At 52.5% G+C, this 26,999-nt stretch overlaps 1 protein-coding gene across 1 annotated transcript in view; it reads right to left on the minus strand.

Annotated features, from left to right (window-relative positions):
* Positions 1-26,999, minus strand: part of UROC1 (urocanate hydratase 1) — a 40,279-nt gene that overhangs the window by 7,837 nt on the left and 5,443 nt on the right. The window contains exons 2-17 of the mRNA XM_027049785.2: positions 22,367-22,497; positions 21,185-21,278; positions 20,132-20,191; positions 19,680-19,808; positions 19,476-19,537; positions 15,868-15,934; positions 15,639-15,782; positions 13,661-13,749; positions 12,427-12,489; positions 11,954-12,133; positions 11,574-11,671; positions 10,741-10,813; positions 9,756-9,877; positions 7,787-7,857; positions 4,550-4,648; positions 1,817-1,916 (exon numbers count right to left, since the gene is read on the minus strand). Of these exons, the coding sequence (XP_026905586.1) occupies positions 1,817-1,916; positions 4,550-4,648; positions 7,787-7,857; positions 9,756-9,877; positions 10,741-10,813; positions 11,574-11,671; positions 11,954-12,133; positions 12,427-12,489; positions 13,661-13,749; positions 15,639-15,782; positions 15,868-15,934; positions 19,476-19,537; positions 19,680-19,808; positions 20,132-20,191; positions 21,185-21,278; positions 22,367-22,497 (1,582 nt within the window). The remainder of the gene's footprint in view (positions 1-1,816; positions 1,917-4,549; positions 4,649-7,786; positions 7,858-9,755; positions 9,878-10,740; positions 10,814-11,573; positions 11,672-11,953; positions 12,134-12,426; positions 12,490-13,660; positions 13,750-15,638; positions 15,783-15,867; positions 15,935-19,475; positions 19,538-19,679; positions 19,809-20,131; positions 20,192-21,184; positions 21,279-22,366; positions 22,498-26,999) is intronic.

A 26,999-nucleotide genomic window follows, 5' to 3' on the forward strand; every position in this document is an offset into this window, starting at 1 on the left:
TGCATTGGGCTCCATGCTGAGAGCACGGAGCCTGCTTGGGATTCTCTCTCTCCCTCTCTCTCTCTCTACCCCTATTCTGTATGTGCACGTTCTCTCTCAAAAATAAATAAAATAAACTTAAAAAAAAAAAGACGTCAGTAACAGAAAGGTATCTGAAAAATCTCCTAAAACTTGGGAACTTAAAAGCATACTTCTAGGTAACCCATGGATCCAAGAGGAAGTCTTATAGGAAATTAACAAATATTATGAACTGAATGAAAGTGAAAATATTTAAAAATTTGTAGGATGCAGTGAAAGCACTGTTTAGAGGGCCATTTATAGCATTAAATACTAGAATTTGAAAAGAAAAAAGGTTTTAAATCAGTAACCTCCTCATCTGCCTTATGAAGCTAGGGAACGAAGAGTGAGTTAAATCCAAAGCAAGCAGAAACAAGGACACACTAAAGATTGGAGCAGAAATCAGGAGTGCCTGGGTGGTTCAGTCAGTTGAGCATTGAACTCCTGATTTTGGCTCAGGTCACGATCACACTGTTGAGAGATCAGGTCATGAGATAGAGCCCTGCATCGGGGTCCACACTGAGTGTGGAGTCTGCTTGGGTTTCTCTCTCTCCCTCTTCCCCTGCTTGCACTCTCTCTCAAAATAAATAATAAATAAACATTAGCACAGAAATTAATGAATTGGGAATTAATTAATGAATTTGGAAGCAGAAAAACAATAGAAACGGGTGCCTGGGTAGCTCAATCAGTTGAGCATCCAACTTCGGCTCAGGTCATGATCCTGCGGTCTGTGAGTTTGAGCTCCATGTCAGGCTCTGTGGTGATAGCTCAGAGCCTGGAGCCTGCTTCAGATTCTGTGTCTCCCTCTCTCTCTGCCCCTTCCCTGCTTGTGCTCTGTCTCTCTGTCTCTCAAAAATAAACATGAAAGAAAAAATGAAAGAAAGAAAGAAAGAAAGATAGAAAGAAAGGAAGAAAGAAAAGCAATAGAAAAAAAATGAATGAAACTTAAAGCTTTTTATTGAGAAGATCAATAAAGTTGGTAAATATCTTAACAGACTGATCAAGAAGAAAGAAAGAAAACACAGATCACCAACATCACGAATGACAGAGGAGACATCACAACTGACCCCACAGACATTAAAAAGATAAGTAAAGGAATACAATTCTATACCTACAAATTTGATAACTTATATGAAACGTATCAATTCCTTGAAAAAAGTGATACAGATTGGGTTCCTGAATGTCCACCTCCTTTCCTTGGGATCCCATCCATAATGGAGGGAGCACTCCAGTGCTGGGAATGAGCAAGCTATACCAGGCCTAGAACCCACCAGCCTCTGTGATGATTACAATTGTAGTGGGTATGGAAGCAGAATGGTAACAGCAGCTGCGGCAGATAACCAGTGAACAACACTGGCTGTGGGACACCTACTTAATGCTGTACAAGTATTAATTCATTTCCTTCTTCACAACAACCCTCTGAAGTAGGCACAATTGTTATTTCCATTTTACAGATGAGAATATTGAGGTTCAGAGACTTTAAGTCTTACTGAAGTTTGCCCAGCAAGTGACAGGGTCAGGTGCACACCCAAGTCTAGGGCATCCAACTGTCCCGTTTTGCCTGGCACTTGCCCAATTTAAAAATGAAAAATCCCAGGTCCTAGAAACCTTGCTGTGCTGGGCTGGTGACCCTATGCCAATTCTCTCAGATGCCAGAACATTTTTTGCAACATTATAACTCGCTGAATGAATCAATTGATTTCTAAACAAAGTCAAATCCAACATTAAAAAATTAAAAAAAAAATTTTGTCTTCCTCACCTGCACAGAAGGCAGAACCATCGTAAATATTGGAGGTCTCCCTAAAGGGACTGTCTGTGCCACTCACGTCATGGTGGTCCCGGCTCAGGACCACCGGTGCCTGCAGCAGGGAAAGATATGAGGTATCAGCTGACAGTGTTTACCACAGCTGCCTGGCAGAGGGCAGAAGTCAAAGGTCAGGCCACACCAGACACCCTTCAGATCCCTCCCCCTGGAAATAGACCTTCTTCAAGAAGAGGAAGCATAGGAGGCATTGTCTGTCTCCTACCTAACGTTCAGATTTCCTGGTCGTTTCTTTGAGACATCCAGATGGCTAACAGACACATGAAAAGATGCTCAACATCACTCATCATCAGGGAAATACAAATAAAATCCATGATGAGATACCACCTCACACATGTCAGAATGGCTAAAATTAACAACTCAGGAAACAACAGATGTTGGCAAGGATGTGAAGAAAGGGGAGCCCTCTTGCACTGTTGGTGGGAACGCAAACTGGTGCAGCCACTCTGGTGACAGTATGGAGGTTCCTCAAAAAATAAAAAATAGAACTACCCTACAACCCAGCAATCGCACTAGTAGGCATTTACCCAAAAGATACAAAAATATAGATTCAAAGAGGTCCATAGACCCTGATGTTCATAGCAGCATTATCAACAATAGCCAAACTACAGAGAGCCTAAAGTCCATCAACTGATGAATGATGTACATACATACAAAGGAATATTGCTCAGCCATCAAAAAGAATGAAATCTTGCCATTTGCAATGAGGAGGATGGAGCTGGAATGTATTATGCTAAGAGAAATAAGTCAGTCAGGGGCGCCTGGGTGGCTCAGTTGATTGGGCAACCAACTTTGGCTCAGGCTATGATCTCACAGCTCGTGAATTCCAGCCCCGCATCAGGCTCTGTGCTGACAGCTCAGAGCCTGGAGCATGCTTCAGATTCTGTGTCTCCCTCTCTCTGTCCCTCCCCTGCTCACATACTGTCTATCTCTGTCTCTCTCAAAAATAAACATTAAAAAATTTTTTTAAAAAGTCCGTGAGAGACAAATATCATATGATTTCACTCATATGTGGAATTTAAGAAACAAAGATGAATATATGGGAAAGTGGGGGGAAAGAAGAGAGGGAAACAAACCATAAGAGACTCTTAATGACAGACAACAAACTGAGGGTTGATGGAGGGAGGTGGGTGGGGGATGGGCTAGATGAGTGATGGGTACTAAGGAGGGCATTTGTGTTGAGCACTGCGTGTTGTATGCAAGTGATGAACTACTGAATTCTACTCCTGCAATCAATATTGCACTGTATGTTAACTAAAATTTAAATTTAAAATAAGTTAAAAAAAAAGAAAAAGAGGAAAAGCATAGATGTTTCAGATGTACCTTGCTAAAAGGGGAGCTCCCATTTCTCTGAATTAAGAGGCCCTCTTCTTCCCTTGAACCAGCTAGGCTTGCTGTCGCCTCTTTGTATGTATGTGCCCTGAACTGCCAACCCCCTGGTATTCTAGCACCTCCCAGATATTCAGGTTTCAGTTCTACATCAGCAACTCAGAAGGCCTGTTCTGACCACCCATCAGACAGACCACTGCCCCCGACCCCCTCACCCCTACCTCATGTAGAGTCACCACTCTCCCTACTCCGTAACCCCTACCCCATCTAGAGGCATCACACACACACACACCCCCCATCACCCCCACCCCATCTAGAGTCACCACTCTCCCACCCCATCACCCCACCCCATCTAGAGTCACCACTCCCCCCCCACCCCATCACTCATAACCCATCACCCCCACCCCGTCACCCCCATTCATTTTCTTCTCATGTTCATCACCATCTGAAGTTCCCTCTGAATTTATGCTTTTATCCTGCGTTGTCAGTTTCCCTTCCCCAGTGAGTGGAGGAGGCCGGGACCCTGTCTACTTTGTTCTCTGCCACGTGGTCCCCAGTGCTTTAGAATAAGCCTGGGGTAGAGGAGGCCCTCAATCGAGCATGTGGAATGAATGAACGATTAAGACCTGGCTCTCTAGGCCAACCAGCCGACTGCAGCCTGGATGTGAGCGTTCCTGTGGAGCCCTCCTGGGACAGCTGCCACAGCCGTCCTCATCTCCGTAAGCACACTGAGCAGTGGCGCTGTGGCAGTGCTCCCAAGGTGGTCTGGGAGCTGTCCTTGCTGCCACCGGAGCCACCCACCGGGACAGCCTTCACATTCATCCAACTTGATTTCCCTTTCACATCTGATCATTAGCACTGGCACTCTCAAACACAGGGATGCCAGCAAGAACCCTGCGGCACGCGCTTAGAAAATGAGCCCCCCAGAGGAGTGTGCCCAGAGCTCCATGTCCCCCAGAGTAGGCTGGCTGATGGGGAGGAAAATGAGGGAACACCAGGGAAATCTGTCATGGTTTATAAAAGGAGAATTCAAGGAAGATGTGGGAAGTGCTTGCATGGAAACTGACTCGCCTAATCCTCCCACCCAGGCCTTGAGATTGACATAATTCTCCCCTCACAGAAGATGGCACCTGTGGCTCAGAGAGGGCATCTGACCCGCCAAGGTCACACAGCAGGGAACATGTCAGAGGCTGGGTTGCAGGACAGGCCTCATCACTGCAGGTCCCCAGTTATCTGCCTCCCACCTGACATAAACACAGAGCCGAGGGCCTCAGGGCAGTGCCAGCACCCAAGGGCAGGAGCCCAAGGGAAGCTTCCTGCCTGCAGCACAGAACGTATCACCTTGATCTTCCCACGGGCGATGGCTTGGTTGAAGGCCACAGCAATGGCCACACGGCCCTTCTGGTCTGAGTACAGGATCCTCGCCTGGGAGCCCACCACCTGCAGAGAAAAGGGAGGGAAGAGGCACCTCAGGGACCTAGGGATACGCAGGGGATAGATGTGGGTGACAGGTCCCACCAGCAGCCAGATGGTCCCCTCTAGGGAGGTCACGGAGGACCCTGAGGTGTGTGGTACAAGGTAGACCCTCATGTCCAGCCCACCAGGCAGTCACTCCAAACCCCTGCCTGTCCACGTGCAGTCTGGGACCCCAGCTGTCCCTCCGTGATCCACTGCCTCGAGGGTCAACCCCAGGAGTGGGCTCTGAGACCCTGACCTGCCCATCTCAGGGATGCCACCTCTTATGAACATACCCTTGCTTGAGTCCTTCCAATGACAATAATACCACCACCCAATGCAATTGTGGCCTGTGCCCGGCACAACTACAAGCCCTTTGCACACAGTCACTCATCGGTGAGTTTATGAGGAAGTTGCTATTGTTCTCACCCTAGGCTCCACGTTTCAGATGAGAAAACTGGGGCACAGGGGCCAAGAACCCTCCCATGACCACCCCGGGCAGTCGGTGACATGGCTGAGAGCCCGCGGACTCATCCATCAGGATGCCGCACCTCTGGAGGGTAAGACAGGTTACTCCCACGAAACGGAAACTTCAGCAAGTGAAAAGGAGTCACTGGCACAGTGGTCCTCAACCAGAATGACATTAGGGAATGACTGGAGACACGGTTGAGTGCTGTCGGCACGGACAGGGGTCCTGCTAAGCATCCTGAGACGGCCTCCCCATGACAAAGAGTTATCCAAGTCCCCAGGCACACAAGCAGATATTTGCACCCCCAAGTTCACAGCACTCACAATAGCTACAATGTGGAAGCAATCCAGGTGCCCACTGACGGACGAAGGGACAAGCAAGGTATATACATTCTAAGCAGACGATGGAATATCATCCAGCCTTGAAAAGGAAGGAAACTCTGACACAGGCTACAACATGGATGAACCCTGAGGACATCACGTTCAGCGAAAGAGGCCGGTCACGAAAGGACAAATACTGTAGGATCCCACTTATACGAGGCCCATAGAGTGGCCAAACACACAGAGACAGAAGTAGGTGGGGTCAGGGGCTGGGGGAGGGTGTTGGGGGAGCCGTTTTATTTGATGGGGACAGAGTTTCAGTTTGGGGAGATGGAAAAGGTCTGGAGAGAGATGGTGGTGATGGTTACACTCAATGGAAGTGTACTTGAAGCCACCGAGTTGTACCTTCGAAATGGTTAATACAGTAACCACATGGAACTAGCCACACAAAAGTCTGAGGGAACAGTATTCTAGGCAGAGGGAACAGCAAGTGCAAAGGCCCAGAGGTAGAAAGAAGCTGGGCCTATCCCAGTAAAACAGGCCAGTCAGCTAAAGTGTAGGGGGCATTTTATGTCAAGGTGTAGTTCGCCACAATTGAAAAAAATGATTTGGCCCCAAACATCAGTAGTTCTGAGGCTGAGAAGCCCCAGATTCTCCAGGTGTTTCCCTTGCAGCCTGGCCACGCGTCCTGGAATGGGCTGGAACGTTCTGGAGCCAGTGATGGAGCTATGCCACACCTGACCGCGAGCCTGAAGCCAGCGCTCCATCTGGACGGCCCCGCCAGCAAACGTGGTCCGGTGAGCGGCCCTTCCTTCCTCGTGACTTGCGAACCAAGGCCATACTGCCCTCACGCCGGCTGCCTCAAAGCCTTGTGGGAAAGACTATAGTATAAACCAGCACTGGAGAGATTTTCGGATGGCTTGGATCCAGAAAAAGAAATTGGAGACAAACCGACATAGGACTGCCAGGTCCGTCAAGAGTGAACCTTACGCGAAACTCAATTAAAATGTTTAAAAAGGATGGCCTTCTGCAATCATCATCTTTCATGAGACAAAGAGCAACGTGAACTAAGTAGGGAGAACACAACCTCCAAAAACTCCAACTCAAACACAGAAGAGACAGTCCCGGTTATTCACGGCCCTTGTAGCAGCCTCCAGAGGGCCACTCCCCATGCCCCTGACCTCCCAACCTCCCGCCAGCCCCTTCCCACTCTGTCGGTGCCCCTCCCTCAAGGCTGGGGTCCTCCTCTTCTCCAGGCCCGCCTCTGGACTGGCCCTGCACAATTCCACTCCCGCCCATCCTCCCCGAGGCCCCGACCCTCGAGTTCAACAACCGTCCGGTGGGTGTCTCAGACCCTGTGTGGTCACAGAGACCGCTGTTGGCACGGGGGTCTCTGTGGCTGAAACACGTGTGCAAGCCACTGGGCAAGGAGGAGGTGGCGCTTTGGGTGGGGGGTGTTGGGCCACAGAAGCCCAGGACATGGGGGCGGTGCTCAAGGGAGTCCCCCTTCTGGCCCGGGGACCCCCAGGCCAAGGACACGCCAGTGCGGATGCGGCAGCTGTGTCTGGCTATCGGGGTCTGTGGACAAAGCCATGTGAGTCAAAGGATCGTTTCTTGCTCGTCTTCCGTACACCAAGGCCACTGCTGCCTCAGGGCCTGTGCATTGGCTGGTCCTCTGCCTCCCCCCACTGTCATATGGCTGCTCCCCTGCCCCCTAGTCCTCCAGCATTTAGAGCTGAACTCACAACTCAGCTCCTCGGAGACACCTCTCTGACCCATCAGTATAAAGTGATGTCCCCACCGGGCATCACCTTGAGTCACGTTCGCATGCCCGGGAGCACGCGCAAACACCCTCTGCCCAGCCCGGGCCGGAAGTGCCTCCTGCAGACTGCCGCCAGAGGGCGTGTGCCAAGCACGTGCACCACCACAGCCCCCGTGTGCAGACCGTCAGCAGCGGCTCCACTGCCCAGCCCAGCCGGGACAAGAAGCTCAGAGAGGCTGAGCCACTCGTCCCAGGTCACACAGCTGAGTAGCCAGGAGGCCTGACCTGAGAGAGCGGTTTGCGAATCAGCTGGGTGAGCAACGACCCGACCGGCCCTGGCCATTGCCCCCAGGCCCCAGGCCACCCTTTCAAGGTCCCGCAGCCTGCCGGGTGAGGTGGCTGCTGCTGCCTCCTCTGAGGCCAAGGAGGCTGCCACCTAGGGAGTCCCACGGGGTGTGTTTGGCACCGTCCCGGGGCTCACGTCTGCCAGCCCGGGCATGGCCAGCGGTACCCCGCCTTGGTCAGGGCAGTCCAGTGGCCCACCCCTGCCTCCCGCCAGGCGGAGCCCTCACCAGCCGGTGCCTGGCGGCCTCCCGGATCCAGCGGATGTTGTCCACATACTGTAGCTTCACAGCCGGGTTCACTGCAGGGAGAAAGAGTGGTGTCGCAGGCACCAGGAGCCCCCGTCCCGTGGGGCTCGGGCACAGGCCCTCCCTCCGGCAGCCACTCATCGCCATCCATCCATTCCCTCAACAAACATCTATTGAGTCCTCACTGTATGCCAGGCACTGGGCCAGGCACTGGGAACAGAGGAGGCTGTGGGCCATGGAGGAAAGAAGTATGGTGAAGTGGTCACTAGGGTGACGGGTCAGGGGGGCCCCAGGCCTTTCTGTGGAGGTAGCTGTCAAGTGGCAATCGAAATGCTAAGAAGGAACCCGCCACACAAAAGGCTGAGGGAACAGTATTTGAGGCAGAGGGAATAGCAAAGGCAAAGGCACAGAGGTAGGAAGAAGTTGAGTTCCTATCCCAGGAAAGCAGGCCGGTCAGCTAAAGTGTAGGGGGCATGCAGAGTCGGGTGGTAGCTGTGTTGCTCAGGAACCTGCTTCCACTAGCTCATGAGAGCAGACGGTTAAATCCTCAGGGATGGTGTGACCCAGTGGTTGACACAGATACCATTAAAATTTCAATTAAATAAACTTACACTTTTTCAGAGAGAGTGCGTGCACACGCACACATAAGCAGGGGAGGGGCAGAGGGAAGGAGAGAGACTCTTTTTTGTTTACTTATTGTGAAAGAGAGAGAATGCACGCATGAGTGGGGAAGGGGCAGAAAGAGAGGGAGAGGATCCCACGTGGGCTCCGAGCTGTCAGCGTGGGGCCCGATACAGGGCTTGAACTCACAAACCGTGAGATCGTGACCTGAGCCGAAATCAAGAGGTGGTCACTTAACCAACTGAGCCACTCTGGCGTCCCAGGAGAGAGAGAGAGAGAACCTTAAGCAGGCTTCACGCTCAGCCCGGAGCCTAACGCGGGGCCGGATCCCATGACCCTGGGATCATGACATGAGCAGAAACCAAGAATCAGACGCTTGGGGCACCTGGGTGGCTCAGTTGGTTGAGCGACTGACTTTAGCTCAGGTCATGATCTCACGGTTCGTGAGTACGAGCCCCACGTCAGGCTCTGTGCTGACAGCTCAGAGCCTGGAGCCTGCTTCGGATCTGTCTGTCTCTCTCTTGGTCTCTACCCCTTCCCTGTTCACGTTCTTGCCTGCCTGCTGCAAACGCTGCCACTGCTGTGCATGGAGCTTCGATGGGAATCAGCCACTCTGAGAGTATTTACGCGGGGGCCACCTGCAGATGCCGCAGCTCAGGGCTTCTTCCCGGAGGACAGGTTTCTAAGAGAGGATCCCTTCCTTCCCAGGAGGCCTCCGCCTGCCCAGTTCCTCCCGCCCTCCCCTTGTTCTCCAGCCCTGCACCCGTGTATCCTGGACCCGTCCCAGCCCGCCCAGCCTGGATGTGGGCAGCAGGGGCGAATGGCCCTGGGGATCAAAAACAAGCAGCCAAAGGTTGAAGGACCTACGCAGCAAACCAGAGAGAAGGTGGCCCGGACCTGCAGAAAAGCTGCAGAGAAGTGCGGGTAGGAGTCCTGACAGCTGAGGAAGCTTCACAAAACCCCTGCCTTCTCTTCTCCACGTGAGAAGCAACATCACATGCACTACACAGGAAGCGACTGTGGTTAAACCAGGGGCAGGGGCAGGGACGGGGGGACGACCACCACCATCCACGTGGGAAGGCAGTGCAAGCTCTCTGTCGCAGAGACCACAGACTCACGGACATGGGGAGAGCAGAGTGGGCACAGAGGACAGCTACGAAGAAGCAGAAGCACCGCCGACAGGCACAAACCCCAAGTCCACGTGCTCTCGTGTCCCGGGGGCCAGGCCGAGCACGAGCAGGGAAGGGGGGGGCTGCGTCAAGGGGGTGGGCTGCCCTGGAGCCTGTGGTGGGCCACCTGCCTGTGAACGTGTCCCATCCTGCAGCCTCACCTCCGTCAGCAATTGCTTCCTCCAGCACAGACGTGGCCAGCTCATCCGTGACCGCCAGGTCCTGGGGGTCCCCTGACGTGCATACCCAGCGGAAAGGCCCGAATCCCTGGGAGAATATGTCTCTGCGAGGACAAAATGCAGCCTGGCTGCACCCTCCATGGGCCAAAGAGGGGGGTCTATCTACAGTGCTCCAGAACTGAGAGGGGTGTGTTGGGGACGTGGTATGTGGGCCCGTGAAGTCAGGGCTTCAGCTTCCAGAACTGTTGCTGGACGCCCCTAAGCCGCTAAACTGCACAGCAAGTTTCAGAGGCCAGCCCCCCAGGTCCCCTCCCCCGCTCAACCCCACCTTCTCCCCTCAGTGCCCACCCCCACCCCGGTTCTCTGTCCCTCCTCTTAGACCAGCACCGTCTCTTGCTGCAGAAGCCGGGACACAGGCAGAAATTCCTTTCTAGTGCAACTACTCTACAAAGACAACCTGAAAATCAGTGAACTAAAAGCAAGTAGTTGGGAGAAAGAGTTTAACTGTGGGACTTTGGCCAAGTTTGCCTTGGGTGAACTGACCTTCCTAGGTGGCCTCCAGGCAGAGGGATGGAGAGGCCTGGGCCCCGCCTGGCTCCTGCACTCACCCAGCCCCCTGGGCCCACCGTCCTCTCTGGACAGCCCCCCTCCCCGACCCCGCTGCCCCCTGCTGCAGCCTGGCAGTGCAGCCCCCTGGGTCTCTGCCTCCTCACCCACGATGAATCCAAGAAGGAGACCATGGCCTTCCTCCTCTCCCTTCCTCTCTGGTCCCATCTTGTGCACAAATGGGCTGGCAAGCTTCCCATCCCTGTCCCTCTGTTGCTTAAGCCCAAATTCCTTCATGTGGCCTGGTGGCCTCCACCGTCAGCCCGATCTCTCTCTGGTTATCTCCTCCTTCTCCCTACTTGGGGACTTTTCCAACCTGAATGTCTAGGACCCAGATGCCGCAGGTGACCCCATCACTCACCCCATGATGTGCTGGACGTACGAAGGGTAGCGGAATTCTGTCTTGTTGGCGCCTTTCTTCTCCACGTCAGCTCCTGCGGGCACAGAACCCGCCCAGAATCACTTGGAGGGTCTGAGGGTTGGCGGGCCCTGCCCCGAGGTGAGGACTTATACCACTACCCGGATAGGTAAGCCTCCCTGGGTCTCATTTTACAACGAAGAAGGGAGACAGCAAGTGCTGCCATTGATGTGAGGCCAGGTGGGGGCATACACATGTTTGTGCCCACATTCCCGACATGACACGCCAGAACCTTCGAACTCCAGGAGGGGAGCTGGCACCAGAAAAAGGGCTGGGGGTGGGGGGGTGACTTTCCACTGTGTCTCTCTCTCTCTCTCTTTTTTTTTACATTTATTTATTATCAAGAGACAGAGAGACAGGGCATGAGCAGGGGAGGGGCAGAGAGAGGGGGAGACACAGAATCCGAAGCAGGCTCCAGGCTCCGAGCTGTCAGCACAGAGCCCGACGCAGGGCTTGAACTCATGGGCTGTGAGATCATGATGTGAGCTGAAGTCGGACGCTTAACCAACTGGGCCACCCAGACGCCCTGGTACTTTGTGTTCTTAAGGCACATGGATAAACTGAAGCCCAGAGAGGCCAAGGACCTGGCAAGACCAGCTTCCAGAAGGTCCAGGCAGGGGCACAGTGAAACCTGCAGGCCGTGGCCCCCACCTCTCCAGGGCACCTGCCAGGCTACTCCTGGCTGGTGAGAAGGGAGTATTCCCGAGGGCCAAAATCTTGGCCCCTCCAAGCTTGGGAGGCTGGGGGCCCCTCATGTGACCTTCATTTTCTCTCACCTGCTCTCTGGGCCTCCAACAGGAAGGCATTGCCATAGTCCCAAAAGAAGAAGTTCTCTTTGGCCAGTCGGTTGATGGCCGAGACTTGCCTCCTCAGGCTGCAACAGGCCAGCAGTTAGTGATCAGCCCTACCCACCAGCAAGGCCCTGAAAGCAGGCCCTCTGTGCCTCACCGCTGTCACCCCCGGCCCCATCCCGTGGAGCTCAGCCAGCTCTGCTTACTTCCATCTCATCTGACAGATGAGGAGACAGTTCAGACAGATTCAAGGTCTTGCCTAAGGCTGCACAGCTGGCCCCTGGGGGACCAGGCAGAGGCCAGAGTCCCCAGTCTAAAAGCTCCTGCTGGCTGTGTGTGCCCCCTGGGCCCTGGGAACTCATCACCTTTCCTGGACCAGGCTCTTGAATGCAGCCGGGTCGGAGGCCATGAGGCTCTGCGCCTCTGCAAAGCCCAGCTGCACAGGGTAGTAACCGCCATTGAACGGGTTGTGGCAGGACGTCTGGTCTGACCCCAGGTCCACCAAGAGCTCCCCCGTCGTGTCCAACTCATGGACCAGCCGCTCCCTGGGAAAGACATGAGGCGATCAATGCCTGGGGCAGGGGAAGGCACCGTCTGGGGCCTGACTTCAAGGCCCAGCCAGCAGGGGATTGCCCTTCTCTCTTGAAAGAACATCTGCTGGAAGGCAGCCTGCCATGAGCTCAGGCCAGGATCTGGGCCTCGGAAGCTGGAAGCAGAGACTCAGGCAGAGCACATTGGAAGCTTCGTGTCTGGGGAGCCTGGCCACCATCAGTACCTTATCTGGAGGGGGAAGTTCACCCAGGGTCCCCAAGGCTGCCAAATCCCATCCCCCACTTACCAAAGATCTACTACATTGCCATGGTAACCAAGGCTGAGTACCTCCTTCCTTTTCCTTGCTTCCCTAGAAGGGGACAAGAGCAGAGCAGATGGTCCATTGCACCTGCCCCACCAGTACCAAGCTGGTGAGAATGCAGAAGGTCACTGAAGGCACTGTGTGCCAGCATAGGGCCTGAGGCACAGGGACCTCCGAAGGGTGTCCACTGAGGACCCAGAACCGTAAGGGAAACAGAGACGTGAATGCCCCATCAGGGAAAACTGAGAACCGAGATGACAGCAGTGATGAGCCAACTCGAGGCAATTCACAGAATCAGGACCCTTGCCGTTAGGGCTCTGATTGGGATTGTTCTAGAACTCGGTCTGTGTCTTCCCTGGAAGTATGACCAGACGGGCTGCTTAGGGCACTTTGCTGAACTGACGGGAACTGATTTTGTGGTGAGTGTGTGAGTGTGCATGTGGATGAGTGCATGCACGTGTGTGCCAGCGTGTGCGTGCGTCCGGGATGCTAAGCAGCATTCACAGGCATAGGGAGCAGATCAGGCCAGACCCATCTGTGTCCCACCAGCAGTCTGGTATGTCTCCTGTATTTAATGGAAGCTCATCTGAGAGTTTTACACAGCGGTTGCCATGGGGCCAAACTAGCATTTTCAAGAGATCAGTGTCAAACAGTACCCGATCCTAGTAATGGGAGTATTTCTCAATTTGGTATGCACTTGGACATTTTCCTCCAAGCCCCCTTTGAAGCCCCCTGGGTAACTGATCGTGGCGGGGCTGGAGAGCCGCTGTGTGGTGCGTCCTCCCTGCACAGAGCTCAGGTCTCCAAAGTGTGTCGGTTGAGAGCAAGCTTCAAAAACGGCATCAGATCAGCAGCCCCCAGGGCAGTCCTTCCCCCATGCCCGCAGTTTAGCCATCAAACCGGAGGGCAGTGTTGCCGACACCCCCCTCAAACAACCAGACCACAAGTGGGGAGGGAGATCGGCTTACCCCGAACCTGGTGGAGTCACACCGAGGAACGGTTCTGTCTTTCAAAGTTTCATTTCCCCCCAACAGATGAGGCGAGCACCTAATACGTGCCAGGCTCCGGGCTGGGCACTCAGGCCACAACAGTGAGAAATACAAGGCACAGCCTTCGCTCAGCCTGTGGCTGAGTAGCAGGCATTTAACAGGCCCACATACAGCAGCCCAGCCTCCGGATCCCTTCTGTGGCCTCCCCAGGCCCAGGTCAGGGGCCATACCTGAGTCTTTCAATGCAGTGGTCCAAGCTGTCGGTCACTTCCATCAGCCATCCTTGCTGGTGGCGTTTCATGAGGGCGGCTTTATCCACCTGGGACCACGAGACACAGGGCCACCCAGTCAGTCACTGGGCATGTCAGCCTCCACCAGGAGGAGGCCATCCCCCGCGTAGATCGCCCATGGCAGCACAGGTGCCACGAGATGTTTTCCCGTAGTTACTCCCCCTCCTGCATTCCTTGTCAACAGAACCTGGATTTTCAGGGCGACACTGTGGCCCCACTCCCAGCTAACTACAACTACTCTTTCCACTGTCTCCAGCGTCCCTTTTAGGGAAGAACTTCCCTTCGATCCAAAACTGACCAGTGAGGTAAAAGAACGAGTTTCTGAGGTATCATCTTCCTGCTAAAATCGAGTCAGTCACAGGTGGCACCTTCCCCCTTCCTCCTTTCTGCCTTCAATGTAGATGCGATGGCTGGGGTGGGGGCAGCCATTTTGAACGCACGAGGGAAACCCAAGAGAATCTAGCGATGTTGGCCCTGACATCGCGGAGCCGCTGAAACAATGCCAGCACTGCGGGCTGCGTGAGAGAAACAAAACCTTATTTGTGCAAGCGGCTGTAGTTTGATTTTACTATTGGCACCCAGGTGGGCTCCTAAGAAATATAAGAATGTATGACACAGGCTTAGTACCAACTGAATATAAATCACAAAGGTGGGTGCCTCTCTCTTTTTAGGATTGCTTATTTGCCATCTGGGAATTTTATTACAAATATGTACTGCTCTCTCTGTGGCAAACACTTTTAAAAAATACATGCTGTATTTAAAACAATTTTTTAATGTTTTTATTTATTTTTGAGAGAGAGAGACAGAGCACAAGCAGGGGAGGGGCAGAGAGAGAGGGGGAAACACAGAATCCAAAAGCAGGCTCCAGCCTCTAAGCTGTCAGTGATATGGGGCTCAAATCCACGAACTGTAAGATCATGACCTGAGCCAAAGTTGTACACTTAACCGACTGAGCCACCCAGGTGCCCCGTATTGTTTTTGAGTTTATTTATTTATTTTGAGAGAGAGAGTGTGCGTGCAGGAAGGACAGAGAGAGGGAAAGAGAGAGAGAGAATCCCAAGCAGGCTCCCTGTGGTCAGCACAGAACCCGATGCGGGGCTCAAACTCATGAAGTGTGAGATCATGACCTGAGCCGAAACCAAGGGTCAGATGGTTAACCGACTGAGCCACCCAGGCGCCCCTGTGGCAAACATGTTTTGAAGATACAGGGGGAAGTAGGTGAGGATGAGGGTTGAGGATGAGACGAGGGGAAGTCAAAGCTTTTTAAAAACATAGGCTATTTTTCTGCAGATTCCAGGGGATGAGCTAACGTTAGTTGCTCTAACTTATTTTCTATATAGGGGCCAAGGGCAGCCCCTCCCCACAAATGTGCCACGTTGGCATATTGATTATTTTAAATAAAAGTTGCTTAAGGGACCCCGTGTACAAGGACACTCAGGCCCTCCTCTGTCCCCTTGGAAGCAGGAAATATATCTCCCATGAGAAAGGTACCCCCGACCCAACCAAGGCTTGTCTTAAAGCTCCTCGCCTCCTCTCCCTGGCTCCCTTCATCTCCTTGGCTCTACCAAAGAAAGCTGTAAGAACCACTGGCCAAAGGCTGCATGCACACACCTCTACTGACGTCTGTTGCCCTCACCTGACTGTGACCTGTTCGAGCTGGGGGAGGCTATGTTCATCTCCAGGGATAAGGGGAGCGGTGCCCACAGAAGGTCAGTTTCCCGGGGCCGGGGGGGATCAGCAGGCATTGACCGTGGGGGAAGATGGGCACTTTGAAGGCAGGAGGCATAGGCTGCCATGGGAACCCACCCTGGGAGGCTTGGAGGGCTGGTGGTGGGGTGCAGGAGAAGAGAGGGCTGTGAGTGGGGGCGGCTCTAGACTGGGGGAGGACGCAAGTGGGCAGAGTGCCTGCTGGGCTCACCTCTGCTATCACGCCGATGCACCCCACGATGACCGCGGCTTTGGCCTGAGCGCCACTCATTCCGCCCAGCCCAGAGGTGACAAAGACCTTCCCAGCCAGGTCCTTGACCCCCAGGTACCGTCGCCCGGCATTCAACACGGTGAGCTGTGGGGAGAAGAGGAGGAGTTCACTCTCCTCCAGCACGTCCGCCTCCCACCCCCGGCAGCCAGGCGTGGCCCCTGTTTCTCACCACTGTGCCATGGACGATGCCTTGGGGACCGATGTAGCAGTAGCTGCCTGCTGTCATCTGGCCGTACCTGACCACAGAGAAGGCAAGCTCAGGGCTGAGCTCGGTGCCAGGCACAGCTTTAAAAGGCACATGCTTTAAAATTCATTTTCGATTACCCCAAAATGCATTCCTACGTTTTCCTTTAAAAAAAAGAAACCATTATAGAGAAAGCTACAGTCCCCCAATTCTGGTCCCCTCTGGCCTCCGGGACCTTTTATACACAGATTTTGATCTGTTAAACACTGTAATATAAGTGGCAAAATCACTGTGGGGGCCATTTGGCCGTAACGACGGAGGTGGAAGGTGATCTGGCACCTTCACTTTCTGCGCTCACGCCCATGTGAAGACAGGCCCGCCACTGTTCTCGGCAACTTTGTTTGCGGTGGCCAAGCCCTGGAAGAGCTGGAGCGCCCAGCACGGAGGAGCGAGAAACAAACGGCAGCGTAAGAACACAGCAGAACGCTTCGTGGCAAAGAAACAGACCAAGTCTTCCTGTGCCACGTGGCTCAGTGAAGAAGCCAGATGTGAAAGAACCCATTCTGTGGGATTCTGTTGGTATGACATTCAATGACCTCCAATGGGGGGGGAGGGGGCTACCTGCTGGAAGGAGGGCACGGAGCTGCGGGAGGCAGGGGTGACGCCTTCAGAAAAGGGCGCTCACAGAGCAGCACACTTCATTCAGGTTTGTGGGCTATGCCATCACCGAATGGCATTGGGGTCACTGTTTGCAGGTGGGGTTATTGTCGTCATTAGTATTCGTATTATTTACATCAACGGCCTCATCTTGTAGGTATTGGTATTGCTTGTGCAGCTGGGCCCCTCACCTGCGGGGGCCTTTCCACATCAGCACACACGGGTCCTGCTGATGGCTACTCATGGTTCCACACTGTGTGTATCAAAACCACAGAATGTTCCCCTGCCCCCTCTGATCTCGTTACACGAATCACACTGCAGTGAGTGACCTCCTGTCTGCCTCGCTGGCCCGGGGAAGAAACCAGGAAGGGGTAGGCCTCAGTCATCAAGTGCAAGTATGTAAAATATTACTAGACATTGTCAAATTCCAAAGTGACTGTCACCAGCAATGCATGAGGGTGCCTGTGTCTATCCCTTGATAATTGCCAAACACTTGAATATTTTTGGCAGTGCATTTTTCTGAGGTTTTTTTTCTGTTGCCTTAATTTTACTCTTCCCTGGGGACCCCTGAGGTAAGCGATGCTCCAAGGTTTACTGCCGCTTGCTTTTGTCCTTGGTCCATTTCAACTCCCTGTCTCTTTTCTGTTGGGTTCCTGTCGCCCAGCAACTCTCCCCAGCCCCTCCTCTCTTCTAGATCCTATTCTTGCAGGTGTGAGTCTGAATGCCAAGTCTATCCTATAATTTAGATAAGGTACTGGACCACGTGGAACCTCTTCATCTTCTTCCAAAAAAGGGGGAGGCATTATCCTTACCGTGGAAGGTTGTAGGACTGTTATACAATATAAAAAATGGTTCTAATATAATAGACATCCACCCAGGGAGATGAGTGAAACCATCAGAACCCCCCACAAGGCCGCATGGACCCCCTAACCTCTGCCTTGGGGACCCATATCCACTCAAGCAGAGGGCCCACGGCTCCCTTTGTACCACATACTAAGGGTGTCCTCTTGATTGTTTTGTGAATTCTCACGGATCTCTTTGAGGCAGGAGCTATGAACAGACAGGACCCAAGTTCCAAGGTTATACAGGGATACACTGCCGAGCTGCGAGCTGACTTCAAATCCTTCTAATTCAGTCCTTTGTGCTCAAGTTACCCACTACATGCTGCTCCTAAAATAACTCTAGGAGGTAAAATTGTGGGATCAAGTTTCCTGCACTTGGAACTTTGACCCCAGTCGCTAGGTATAGTCCTCCCGGCCACCCCCAGCCTTGCTAGACCTGCCCACAACCTGCGACCACCTGTTTTCCCACATCCACCCTGGTACTGACTGTTATCTATAACTTCATTGTGTCAGCCTGACAGCTTGGCTAAGTTAAAGGTTTAAACCCCTTCCCGCCTGTGTGGGTGATTTGCAGCCATTTTAGTCAATTGCCCACAGCACCCGGGTCAATCCTCAGGTGCAGCAGACCAGGTCTGACTCTGCAGTTCTACTCTTTAAACCTCCGTCCTGAATCTATAAAACAGAAGCACGCCACCTTGTCCAATGTCACACTTAGGAGGCAGCAGGTCCAGGATGCAGACCCTGTCCCTCTGACCCTGCGGCTGCTTCCACTGGTGAAGAAGAGGCCATCAGGCCTCGCAGTAAATAGTAGTAACAGTAGCTACTTAGGACCAACCAAAAAAGTAATAGGGTTTCTGAACCTCAGTTTCTTCCTCCACAAATTGGGCCAATAAGGGTGCCTAGGTCAGAAGCTTGTACAGAGAACCAAACACCATGGTATCTATAAAGCTCACACCTGACACCTGGTAGTGACGATTATGATGATTACGTTGTAAAATCTTAGCCTGAGGCTTAATTGGCTCCCAATACTACAGACCTGATCACCCCTTGTCCCTGGCAAGAGTCCTTGACCCCTTGAACTCAGGACTCACTCCTGAACTCAGGAAATGCCTAGACGCTCCTGCCTGTCAATTTCTTTTAGAAACTAACTAAGGAAAGGCTGAAACAGGAAAAAGAACATTTGAGAACAATATAAGCCCTGCCACAGATGAATCAGAAAGTGCCTGACAGTTACCTCAGCTTCATTATAATATTAAAACCACCTTCTGAATATTCATCCTGAGCCCTCATAAAAGAAGCCTGCTTAGCCTGTTGAGAGAGTGGCTTTGGACATGATTCCCCATGACCTCCTTATTCTGATGATTAAAGTGACCTTGTGAGGCACCTCCACCTGGTGTGGTCTTTGTGTACAGCTCCCGGGTAGAGCAGACCCACTTTGGGCCAGGTAGCAAAGAGCAACACACCCAGAGATCCGTAAAAATGTACAGATCAGGACATTCACTGTAGCGTTCTTTGTAAGCCCAAAGAACCTGAAACAACCCAAATCAGGTGGCAGGGGGGTTAAATAAATCATGATACAATTGAACACTGCAGGTAAAACAAGAGTGCATTAGACCCACGTTTCCTGAAATGGAACAGTCTCCAGCTATACTGTCCAGGGTGGAAAGGCTGGTGCAGATGGCATCCATAATGGTCTACCTGACTCTGTATGTGCATGAGAAATGTCTGGAAAGACACAATGTGAAATGGGGAGTCTAGGGTGGGAGAGGGGTTTCCTTTTCGCCATACCTCTTTTTAAAATAATGTTCCGGGGGTGGGGGGAATGTTTGCAATTCAGAGCACGCATTACATTAATTTTATGACAAATGAAACGGTTGTGCTCTGTATTTTGGGGTTTGGGTTGCACAGGTGCACACATTTGTTACACTCATCAAATGGTGCACTGGGATATGCGCCTTTCATGTAAATTTCACTTCCGAAGAAAAAACCCCTGTAAACAAATACTGAATTCCTGGTGGTTGTATCTGCTGCTTACTTTGAGGCTGTCAAAAACCAAGTTGGACAGATGGATGCATGGAGAGAAACAAGACTTACATTGTAACTCCCATAGCAAAGAGCTTCTCATACTCTGTCCGGGAGGAGTAGTTGGGAATGACCTGGAAAAGAGGAATGGGAGCCAAAGGCTGGGGACGGGGGGGGGACAGAGCCCTCTGAAACAATGGGGAGGCAGGTGTTGGGGGCACCTGGCTCTCCTGCTGCCCCCAGGCAGGCACTGTGCCCGGCTGCCCCAGGACCCACCATCCCGTTGGTGATGACCAGCCTGGGGGCCCCGGGGCTGCTTGGGAAGAGGCCCAGAGGGTGTCCGCTATACATGACCAGGGTCTGCTCCTCTGTCATCTGTGACAGGTAGGACATCGTCAGCCAGAACTGCAGGGGAGAGCAAAGCATGGAAGGCTCTGTAAGTGGGGGGCCAACACTGAGCCCCAAGTCACCACCCAGGCCCAGAGAGCTCCCACAGCCCCAGCAGTCCTGCCAGTGCCCTGTCCCTTCAGGCCCTCATTAGTCTCCAGAGGCTCCTGGTGCCTCGAATAATGCCACACATGCCCTGAGGGCCTTTAGTACCCCCAGAATGCCCAGTGTCAGCATCTCAGGCATCAGGGAGGCAGAGACCTGAGTCCCGAGCCTTAGATTGTTAGATCCTACCAGGCCAGAAGATGTGGGGAGGGGAAAGGCCATACAGTCCAGCGTACCTGAGCCCAGTTGCTGAACACCTGCCCATTTCCTCCATAGGTCACGAGCTCCTGGGGAAACTGGAGAAGACATGGTGTCATCTGAGATGGGGGTCTGGGAAGGGAGGGCCCCCACCTCTGTGCTGTGCCCAATGGCTGATGGCCCTTGAAGAAGGAGTGTTAAGGGCAGGGGGAGAAGGCAGAAAGGGCGAGGCCCAGACACAGTGACCTCTGCAGGAACACTGGCCCCCCCATGACCTTGTAAGAGCTCAGCGTGAGGTGAGAGTCAGAGCTGGATCTGGGATCGCTTTGGGAAGTTAGCCCAGGGTCAGTGTCAGGGGTCTGTCTGTGACCAGGTTCTGGGGTCAAGGCCAGGGCTGAGGAAGCTCTCACCTCTGGGTAGAATATTCAAATTCTAGGATCATATTGCCCTCAAGTGTAATACTTAGAGACTCACCCCTGAAAAGGTTATCCTTTATCAGATATGGGTATCTGATGTACAGACTGGCTCTCAAGGACCCCCATGACAGATGCATGTGGCCAGACTTGCATCATCCACACAATAGTGTGGCTATCGAGCACTGGAACCATGGCTTATTTGACATGCCCTACGTGTAAGATTCACCCCCAATTTCAAAGACTTAGTAGGGAAAAAGGTTGTAAAATGTCTCAGTGATTTTTATGTTCCATGTTAAAATGATAACATTTCCGATACATTGGGATGGACAAAATACAGGAGTAAATCTGTTCATTATTATTTGTTTGCTTTTTCATGTGGCTTTTAGAAGTTTTGTGTTTTTTTTGTTTTTTTTTAAGAAAGTTTAAAATGCCATGTGTGTCCATCATACCAACGTTGATATCTGGAGGTTCATGCTGTACTCTAGTTACAGACGATATAGCCACCGGGGGGAGCTGGGAGAAGGGTCTATGGTCCCCTCTGCACTATCTTTACAACAAATCCTACAAATCGATCGTTATTTCTAAATAAAAAGCTTAAAAGCATTACATGTATGTCTTGAGTTACATTTCTATTGGGCAGTGCTGGCCCCTGCCTCAGTTTCCCCCGGCTGTTACCTGGGCTACGGCAGGGTCCAGGTTGTTCATGATCATGTGCATGATGGCTGCAGCGGCCCTCGTCCGGCAGGGGTACTGCTCGATTGGGTAGGCCCTGCAAGGGGAGTCCAGCCACCAGGTGTGACGAGGGGAGGGCACGAGGCTTCCGGCCTGCTGAAGCCTAGGCCCTCCCTGGCCATAGCACAGCATCCGGCCACAGGCCACAGAGGTGTGCACAGCAAGACCTGGTGGCCTGCAGAAGCCGCCTGGGAGCTGCCAGCAGAAGGCGGTTCCAGACCACCTAGGCCGGCCCACTCTGGTGCTCACGTTGTGTTTTACACCCCTGCCCTTCCAAGGATGGCAAGTTAGGCCCCTACCGCACCCGGGCCACCCCTCCCTCCCCCTTGGCGGGCTCCAACTGGGAGAAGATGGACTTCAAAATAAAGCTGAAGTCTGCTTTCCAGAAGCATCTCCTCCGGGTGGAGTTTATTATCCATCCCTTCTTTCCTTCATGTCACCAGTGCTCCTGGCATCAATTCTAGAGCAGATGCCAGGCCAACAGGCCCCAACGGGAATGAGGGGACATGATGCCTACTTGATGGGGAGAATGACATCCCCTGGGGGTGGTTCCAGACAGGTCTGGACCTCTGGCACATTCAGGAACAAAGGTGCTTGGAGCGTGAGCCCTGGGCGGGGGCAGCAGCATCTGGGAACTGTGAGAAGGGCAGATCCTTCTGGCCCCCTGCTCCCAAACTGCTGAATCCACAGTGTGGGGTGAGGCCCAGCCATCTACATTTTCACAAGGCCTCCAGTGCCATGCACAGCTCAGCCTGAACCTAAGCTATCTCCTTACTTCCTGGCAGGACAAGACATGAGGTTTAGAAAGGGATTTTGTACACAATTTGGCTCCAGAATTGCACAGGACTGACTACCCAGGATGGTAGGCCAAAGAGACCTCTCTGGAAAGGATTCCCTTATCGTCTGGCCAGGCTGGGGGGCCTGCAGCCAGCGCCAGGCTACAGACTCCCACAGGTGACAACACAGCCATCATGCCCTCTCCATGTGAGGGGCATGGACTCAGCACGCCACAACTCAGCACGCCTCCTGGTGTGGACAGCCTGCACTTCCCCCTGCTGACCCCTGAATCGGCCCCTCCCTGGGAGCTTCTGGGCCCCCTTTGGAGCTGCACCTACCAGTGCTCACCTCATTTTAATGTCGGGGCAGAACCGGTACATGTAGATATGCCCGTACAGTCGCAGCTCCTGGGCAAACTCAGGGGCCAGCAGCTCCTGGACGTCCGGGGGGAAGTAGCGCAGGGCATTCTTCAGTGCGAGCTGGGGAGTGGGGGGAAGAGGGGTGAGGGGCAGCAGGGGGACAGAGGATCTCCAGGCCAAGGATCACGAGGCTTCCATGATGGGACATCCTCCTTCCCTACTCAGAAATCCATGGCCCCATCCAGAGACCACCTAGTTCTCACTCCAGGCCCATCTACAAGGTCGCCTCTTGCAAGAAGCCTTCCCAGATTGCTCTCCCCCTTCACATAGGCAAACGTCTAGGCCCTTCCTCGTCTTGCTCACGGGAAACCAGACTGCTTGATCCCAGTCAAGGACCAGAGGGTGGCCTTCCCTGAGGCTTGCAGCTACACTGGGAGATGCAGACTCAAGGGCAGGAAAGAGATGTCCCAGGAGCTCACAGGCACCTTGTGCAAATGCAGAGAAGCAACCCTCCACCAGCGCCACCTTGGCAAGCCGCATCAGACAGCGCACCCTGCACATTTTCCTCCAAATTCAGGCAGGCCTGGGGCAGGCCAGGAGAAAGAAGAAACCTTCATAGGGCTTCTCAGGCAGCCCAACTCCCAAGCCCCCCAACACTCCTCCACACATCCCTGATGTTCCTGGTCCTGCCGCAGGGCCTTGGCACTTACCTCTCTGCCACCCTGCCTTCTCTTGGAGGGTCTCTCTCTTTACTCAGGCCTCAATCCAAATGCCCCCCTCCACAGAGGCCTGCCTTGACCCCCTCCCCCCCCTTGACTCCTAGCCTCTCTCCCCACCTCCGTTTCCTTCCCAAGCTTTTCACTGCTGGGTGTTCTACTGGTTGTTTGTTTCACTGCTTACAATCTGTCTTACTAAGCCCAAGGAGGGCCAGAGTTCTAGCAGACCCCTTCATAGCTCCCTTCCTTCCAACACCCGGACTGGAGCCTGGAGGCAGGCAAAGCTGGGGAGGCGACCAAGGGTATCTGGGTGGAGGTTGAGGCCATTTATGCAACCAGCTGACCCTGGGGAGCAAACTGTTTTGGGGGTGGGGAGCTGAGGAGCTGAGAATGGTGAATTTATTCCCTCATTCATTCAGTGCATGCCTACTGAGGGGGAGAGGTGGTCTGACAACCTGAAGACAGGTGGGCTTTGGACACAGGGAAGCAGGAGGTGACGGGAGAAGGCCAAGGCCCAGGACTGGGGACACCAGCTTTGGGCAGGGGTAGAAGTTCCCCCAGGGAGATGGTGCTGGAAGTCCAGCCAGGAGCACGGGTTCCTGCCGGCCAAGGGCAGAGGGCTAGGAGGAGGGCGGCCTGTCCGAGGCACCCAGCGGTCCGACACTGTGTGGGCTAAGACACACCCCAGGACTGAGTGACAAGGATGTCACTGGGGCCTTAGCAGCGGGGCAGGGTGGGAGGAGAGAAAGGAGAGGGGTAATCCGGGAAGGAGCAGATGGCAAGAGAGGCGATGAAGAAAACCCCAGCTCAGGGTGTTACAGAAACTTGGGAAGGTCTGCAGACCCACTCCCTCATTTAATTTTCATGTGGAACAAAAGCCCGTCATCCCTTCTCCCTTAGAAAAAAGCTGATGAGAAATATGAGTTTCTCCCTCAAGAACAGTGGCCAGGAATACCCTGCAGCAGGAGGGTGTCGAAGTCCAGCGGACGTGGGGGTCACCCACAGGATCTGGTGTGGCCTCTGCTCTGCGTTCCTCACCAGTTCCCAGGTGCCACGCTGCTGGCCCGGGGACCCCACTTTGGGAGCCGCTACAGGACAGCCAGGAGGATAAATGATCCACAGCAACATGCAGCAGCCGGGTTGGCTCTCCCGACCCGCTGTTGAGTGAAAGAAGCCCACACCTAAGGGACATACTGCCAGCTCTGTTGAGAGGCTGTTCAGGGGCAGGTGTGGCTGAGCCACGTGTTAGAGGTCAGGCCAGTTCTCCTTCAAGGCTGGGGTCTGTTCCCCGCTCCCCGCACCTGTGACAGACACATCTGTGCACACGTGGTGTCCGTGGCTTTCTGTGCATGTTGTACCTCAACACAAAGACCGTAGTTGTTTTCTAGCTGGTGTATAGCTTCTAACAAGAGGTTGCAAGTGAAACTGAACATTTAAAGAAAAGTTTTGAAAGCAATATATCACACACACACAATCCACACAATATATATTACACGCACATACACACAATCTACACAAGACTTGACCTTACTACCCAACTCCTAATATATTCTATCCTGTTCTAGCTTGTTTTATTTTGCTTTCTGATGAATGCTGCTTGCAACCCCCTAACCAGATTTCACAACCCGCTAAGAGGTGGCAAGCAGTGGTCGGAAAAAAAACTGTCTTCACTGTTTCCCCAGCAGGGCTGGCTTCACTACTGGACCTAAACCTGGTGTTCTTACTAAGGACCTGGATTCGACCTTGTCAAATGCTTTTGCAACCTTGTTCAGCTAATCACATAACTCAAAACATACAACAGAGGTTCCTGTCAAAATCAATGGTTCTTAAATTGTGTCAGTTGATAGAAATGACTAGGCCATTTTGCTTGCTTTTCTTGCTTGCTTTTCTTCCTTCCTTCCTTCCTTCCTTCCTTTTTCTTTCTTCCTTTCTCTCTTTTTTTTTGAAGTTTTTATTTACTTAAGTAATGTCTCTACCCAACATGGGGCTCCAACTCACCACCTGGAGATCAAGAGTCACACACTCCTCTGACTGAGCCAGCCAGGTGCCCTTTGGCCATTTTTCAAAATGTCTTTAAAGGCTGTAAGAAATTCAGTCTGTTCTGAAGGAAGAATGCATGTGTGCCATAAACATAACGGGGATTCTGGCAAAGTCCGTAGCCTAAATGCAGCACAGAAGCTCTGTGTGCTGTATTTCCCCTTGTATAAGATTTCCATTTTGTGACCATTGAATTTTTCTTTATCCCTGAAATTCACTAATTTAGTCTAGACCTGTCTTTTTTTTTCTTTATTATTTTTTTATTTTTTAATTTATTTTATTTCATTTCATTTCATTTTATTTTATTTTTTATTTACTCTATCCCAGAGTGCAAGTGGGAGACGGGGCAGAGGGGGGAAAGGGAGGGAATATATATATATTTTTTAATGATTATTTATTTTGAGAAAGAGTACATGTGCATGAGAGCAGGAGAGGAGCAGAGGGGGCGGAGAGAGAGAATCTCAAGCAGGCTCCATGCTGTCAGCACAGAGCCCCACACAGGGCTTGATCTCATGAGCCCTGAGATCATAACCTGAGCTAAAATCAAAAGTTAGACACTTAACCAACTGAGCCACCCAGGCACCCCAGTCTAGACATGTCTTAATGTCAACTATTCTATATCAAGTTTTCATTTTTTTTCTGGGATAAACGATATCCTTTTATCTACAATTTCATGTTTTTACTTAGTTCAGGAACATTGTCTTCTATTATATTTTTGCTCAATAACTTTATCCCCTGTGTCTAGAGTTACCTAACAGTCAGGCAGTAAATGCTTCTTCAGTGAAAAAATCTACAAAGTAGCAGCTCTGTTTGCTGACCTGGGTCACTCTTCTGAGTCTCTGGTTGGGAGTTCTCAGAAACTTCATGTTTGCCCAAGGTCCGCCAGAGGTCTGAGGCAGGCCTATGGGGGGCCCAGGGGCCCCCACGGAACCTCGGAACCTCAGCAGAGGAGGCTCAGCGAGGAAAGGGTGGGTGCAGTGACGAGGTTGGGAGCCCCCATGATAAGCATGGGGACAGCAGCCAGAGTTGAGTCTACCCTAGGCCCTGCCTCCCACTACCCGTGTGAACTTGGGCCGGTCACCCCTGCCTCAGTTTCCTCATCTCTTAGCATGGCCTACTCAGCTGGGTAGTTGGAAGGATTCGATGAGCAAACATACATTGTGTAGCATACAGTGCTTCTACTCACCCACTCTTTTGAAGATCCCTAAGGAGTATTTCTTGCTTCCTCCCCTGCCCTGGCTTTGTAGCTTCCTTGTTTGCAGGGCTTCAGTTTATTGTAAGATGCCACAGCACCCACAGGGAGCACGAGTAGGCACCCTACTTGGCAACTCACACCCTGGGTGGTCAGCTGGCATGCTAATCACAGGATGCTCCCAGAAACACTTCACCTCTCCATATCTCAATCTACACCAGAGGGTCTGCTATTCCATATCTCAATCTACACCAGAGGGACTGCTATGCAGCATATAGAATGTCAGACATGGATTTTCACTGGTCAAATTATGGCCCATTAATCATATAATGCATGTTCCAAGTGGGCTCTTATTGGTGAAATCAGATGTATTCAAGACACATAAATTGGAAAGAATATTCCAGACCACCCCCGTTGCCTTAATAGGCCTAAAAATCTAACCAGCTCAGTTAGGGCCAAAGGATTGATTCATAAAATGTTCCAGGGTCAGTCAGCAGGTTGGAGAAGTCTGGGTGCTTGACAGTGTGGTGGGCAGAATAACGACCCCCAAACACATCTGCCTCCTATTCCCCAGAACCTGTGAATTTGTTTAATGACAAGGCAAGAGAGACTGCAGATGTGATTAAGGTAAGGGTCTGGTGTGGAAGATTATCCTGCATCATCCAGGTCAGCCCTAT

This window comes from Acinonyx jubatus, chromosome A2 (genome assembly GCF_027475565.1).
Source record: "Acinonyx jubatus isolate Ajub_Pintada_27869175 chromosome A2, VMU_Ajub_asm_v1.0, whole genome shotgun sequence".
NCBI lineage: Eukaryota > Metazoa > Chordata > Mammalia > Carnivora > Felidae > Acinonyx > Acinonyx jubatus.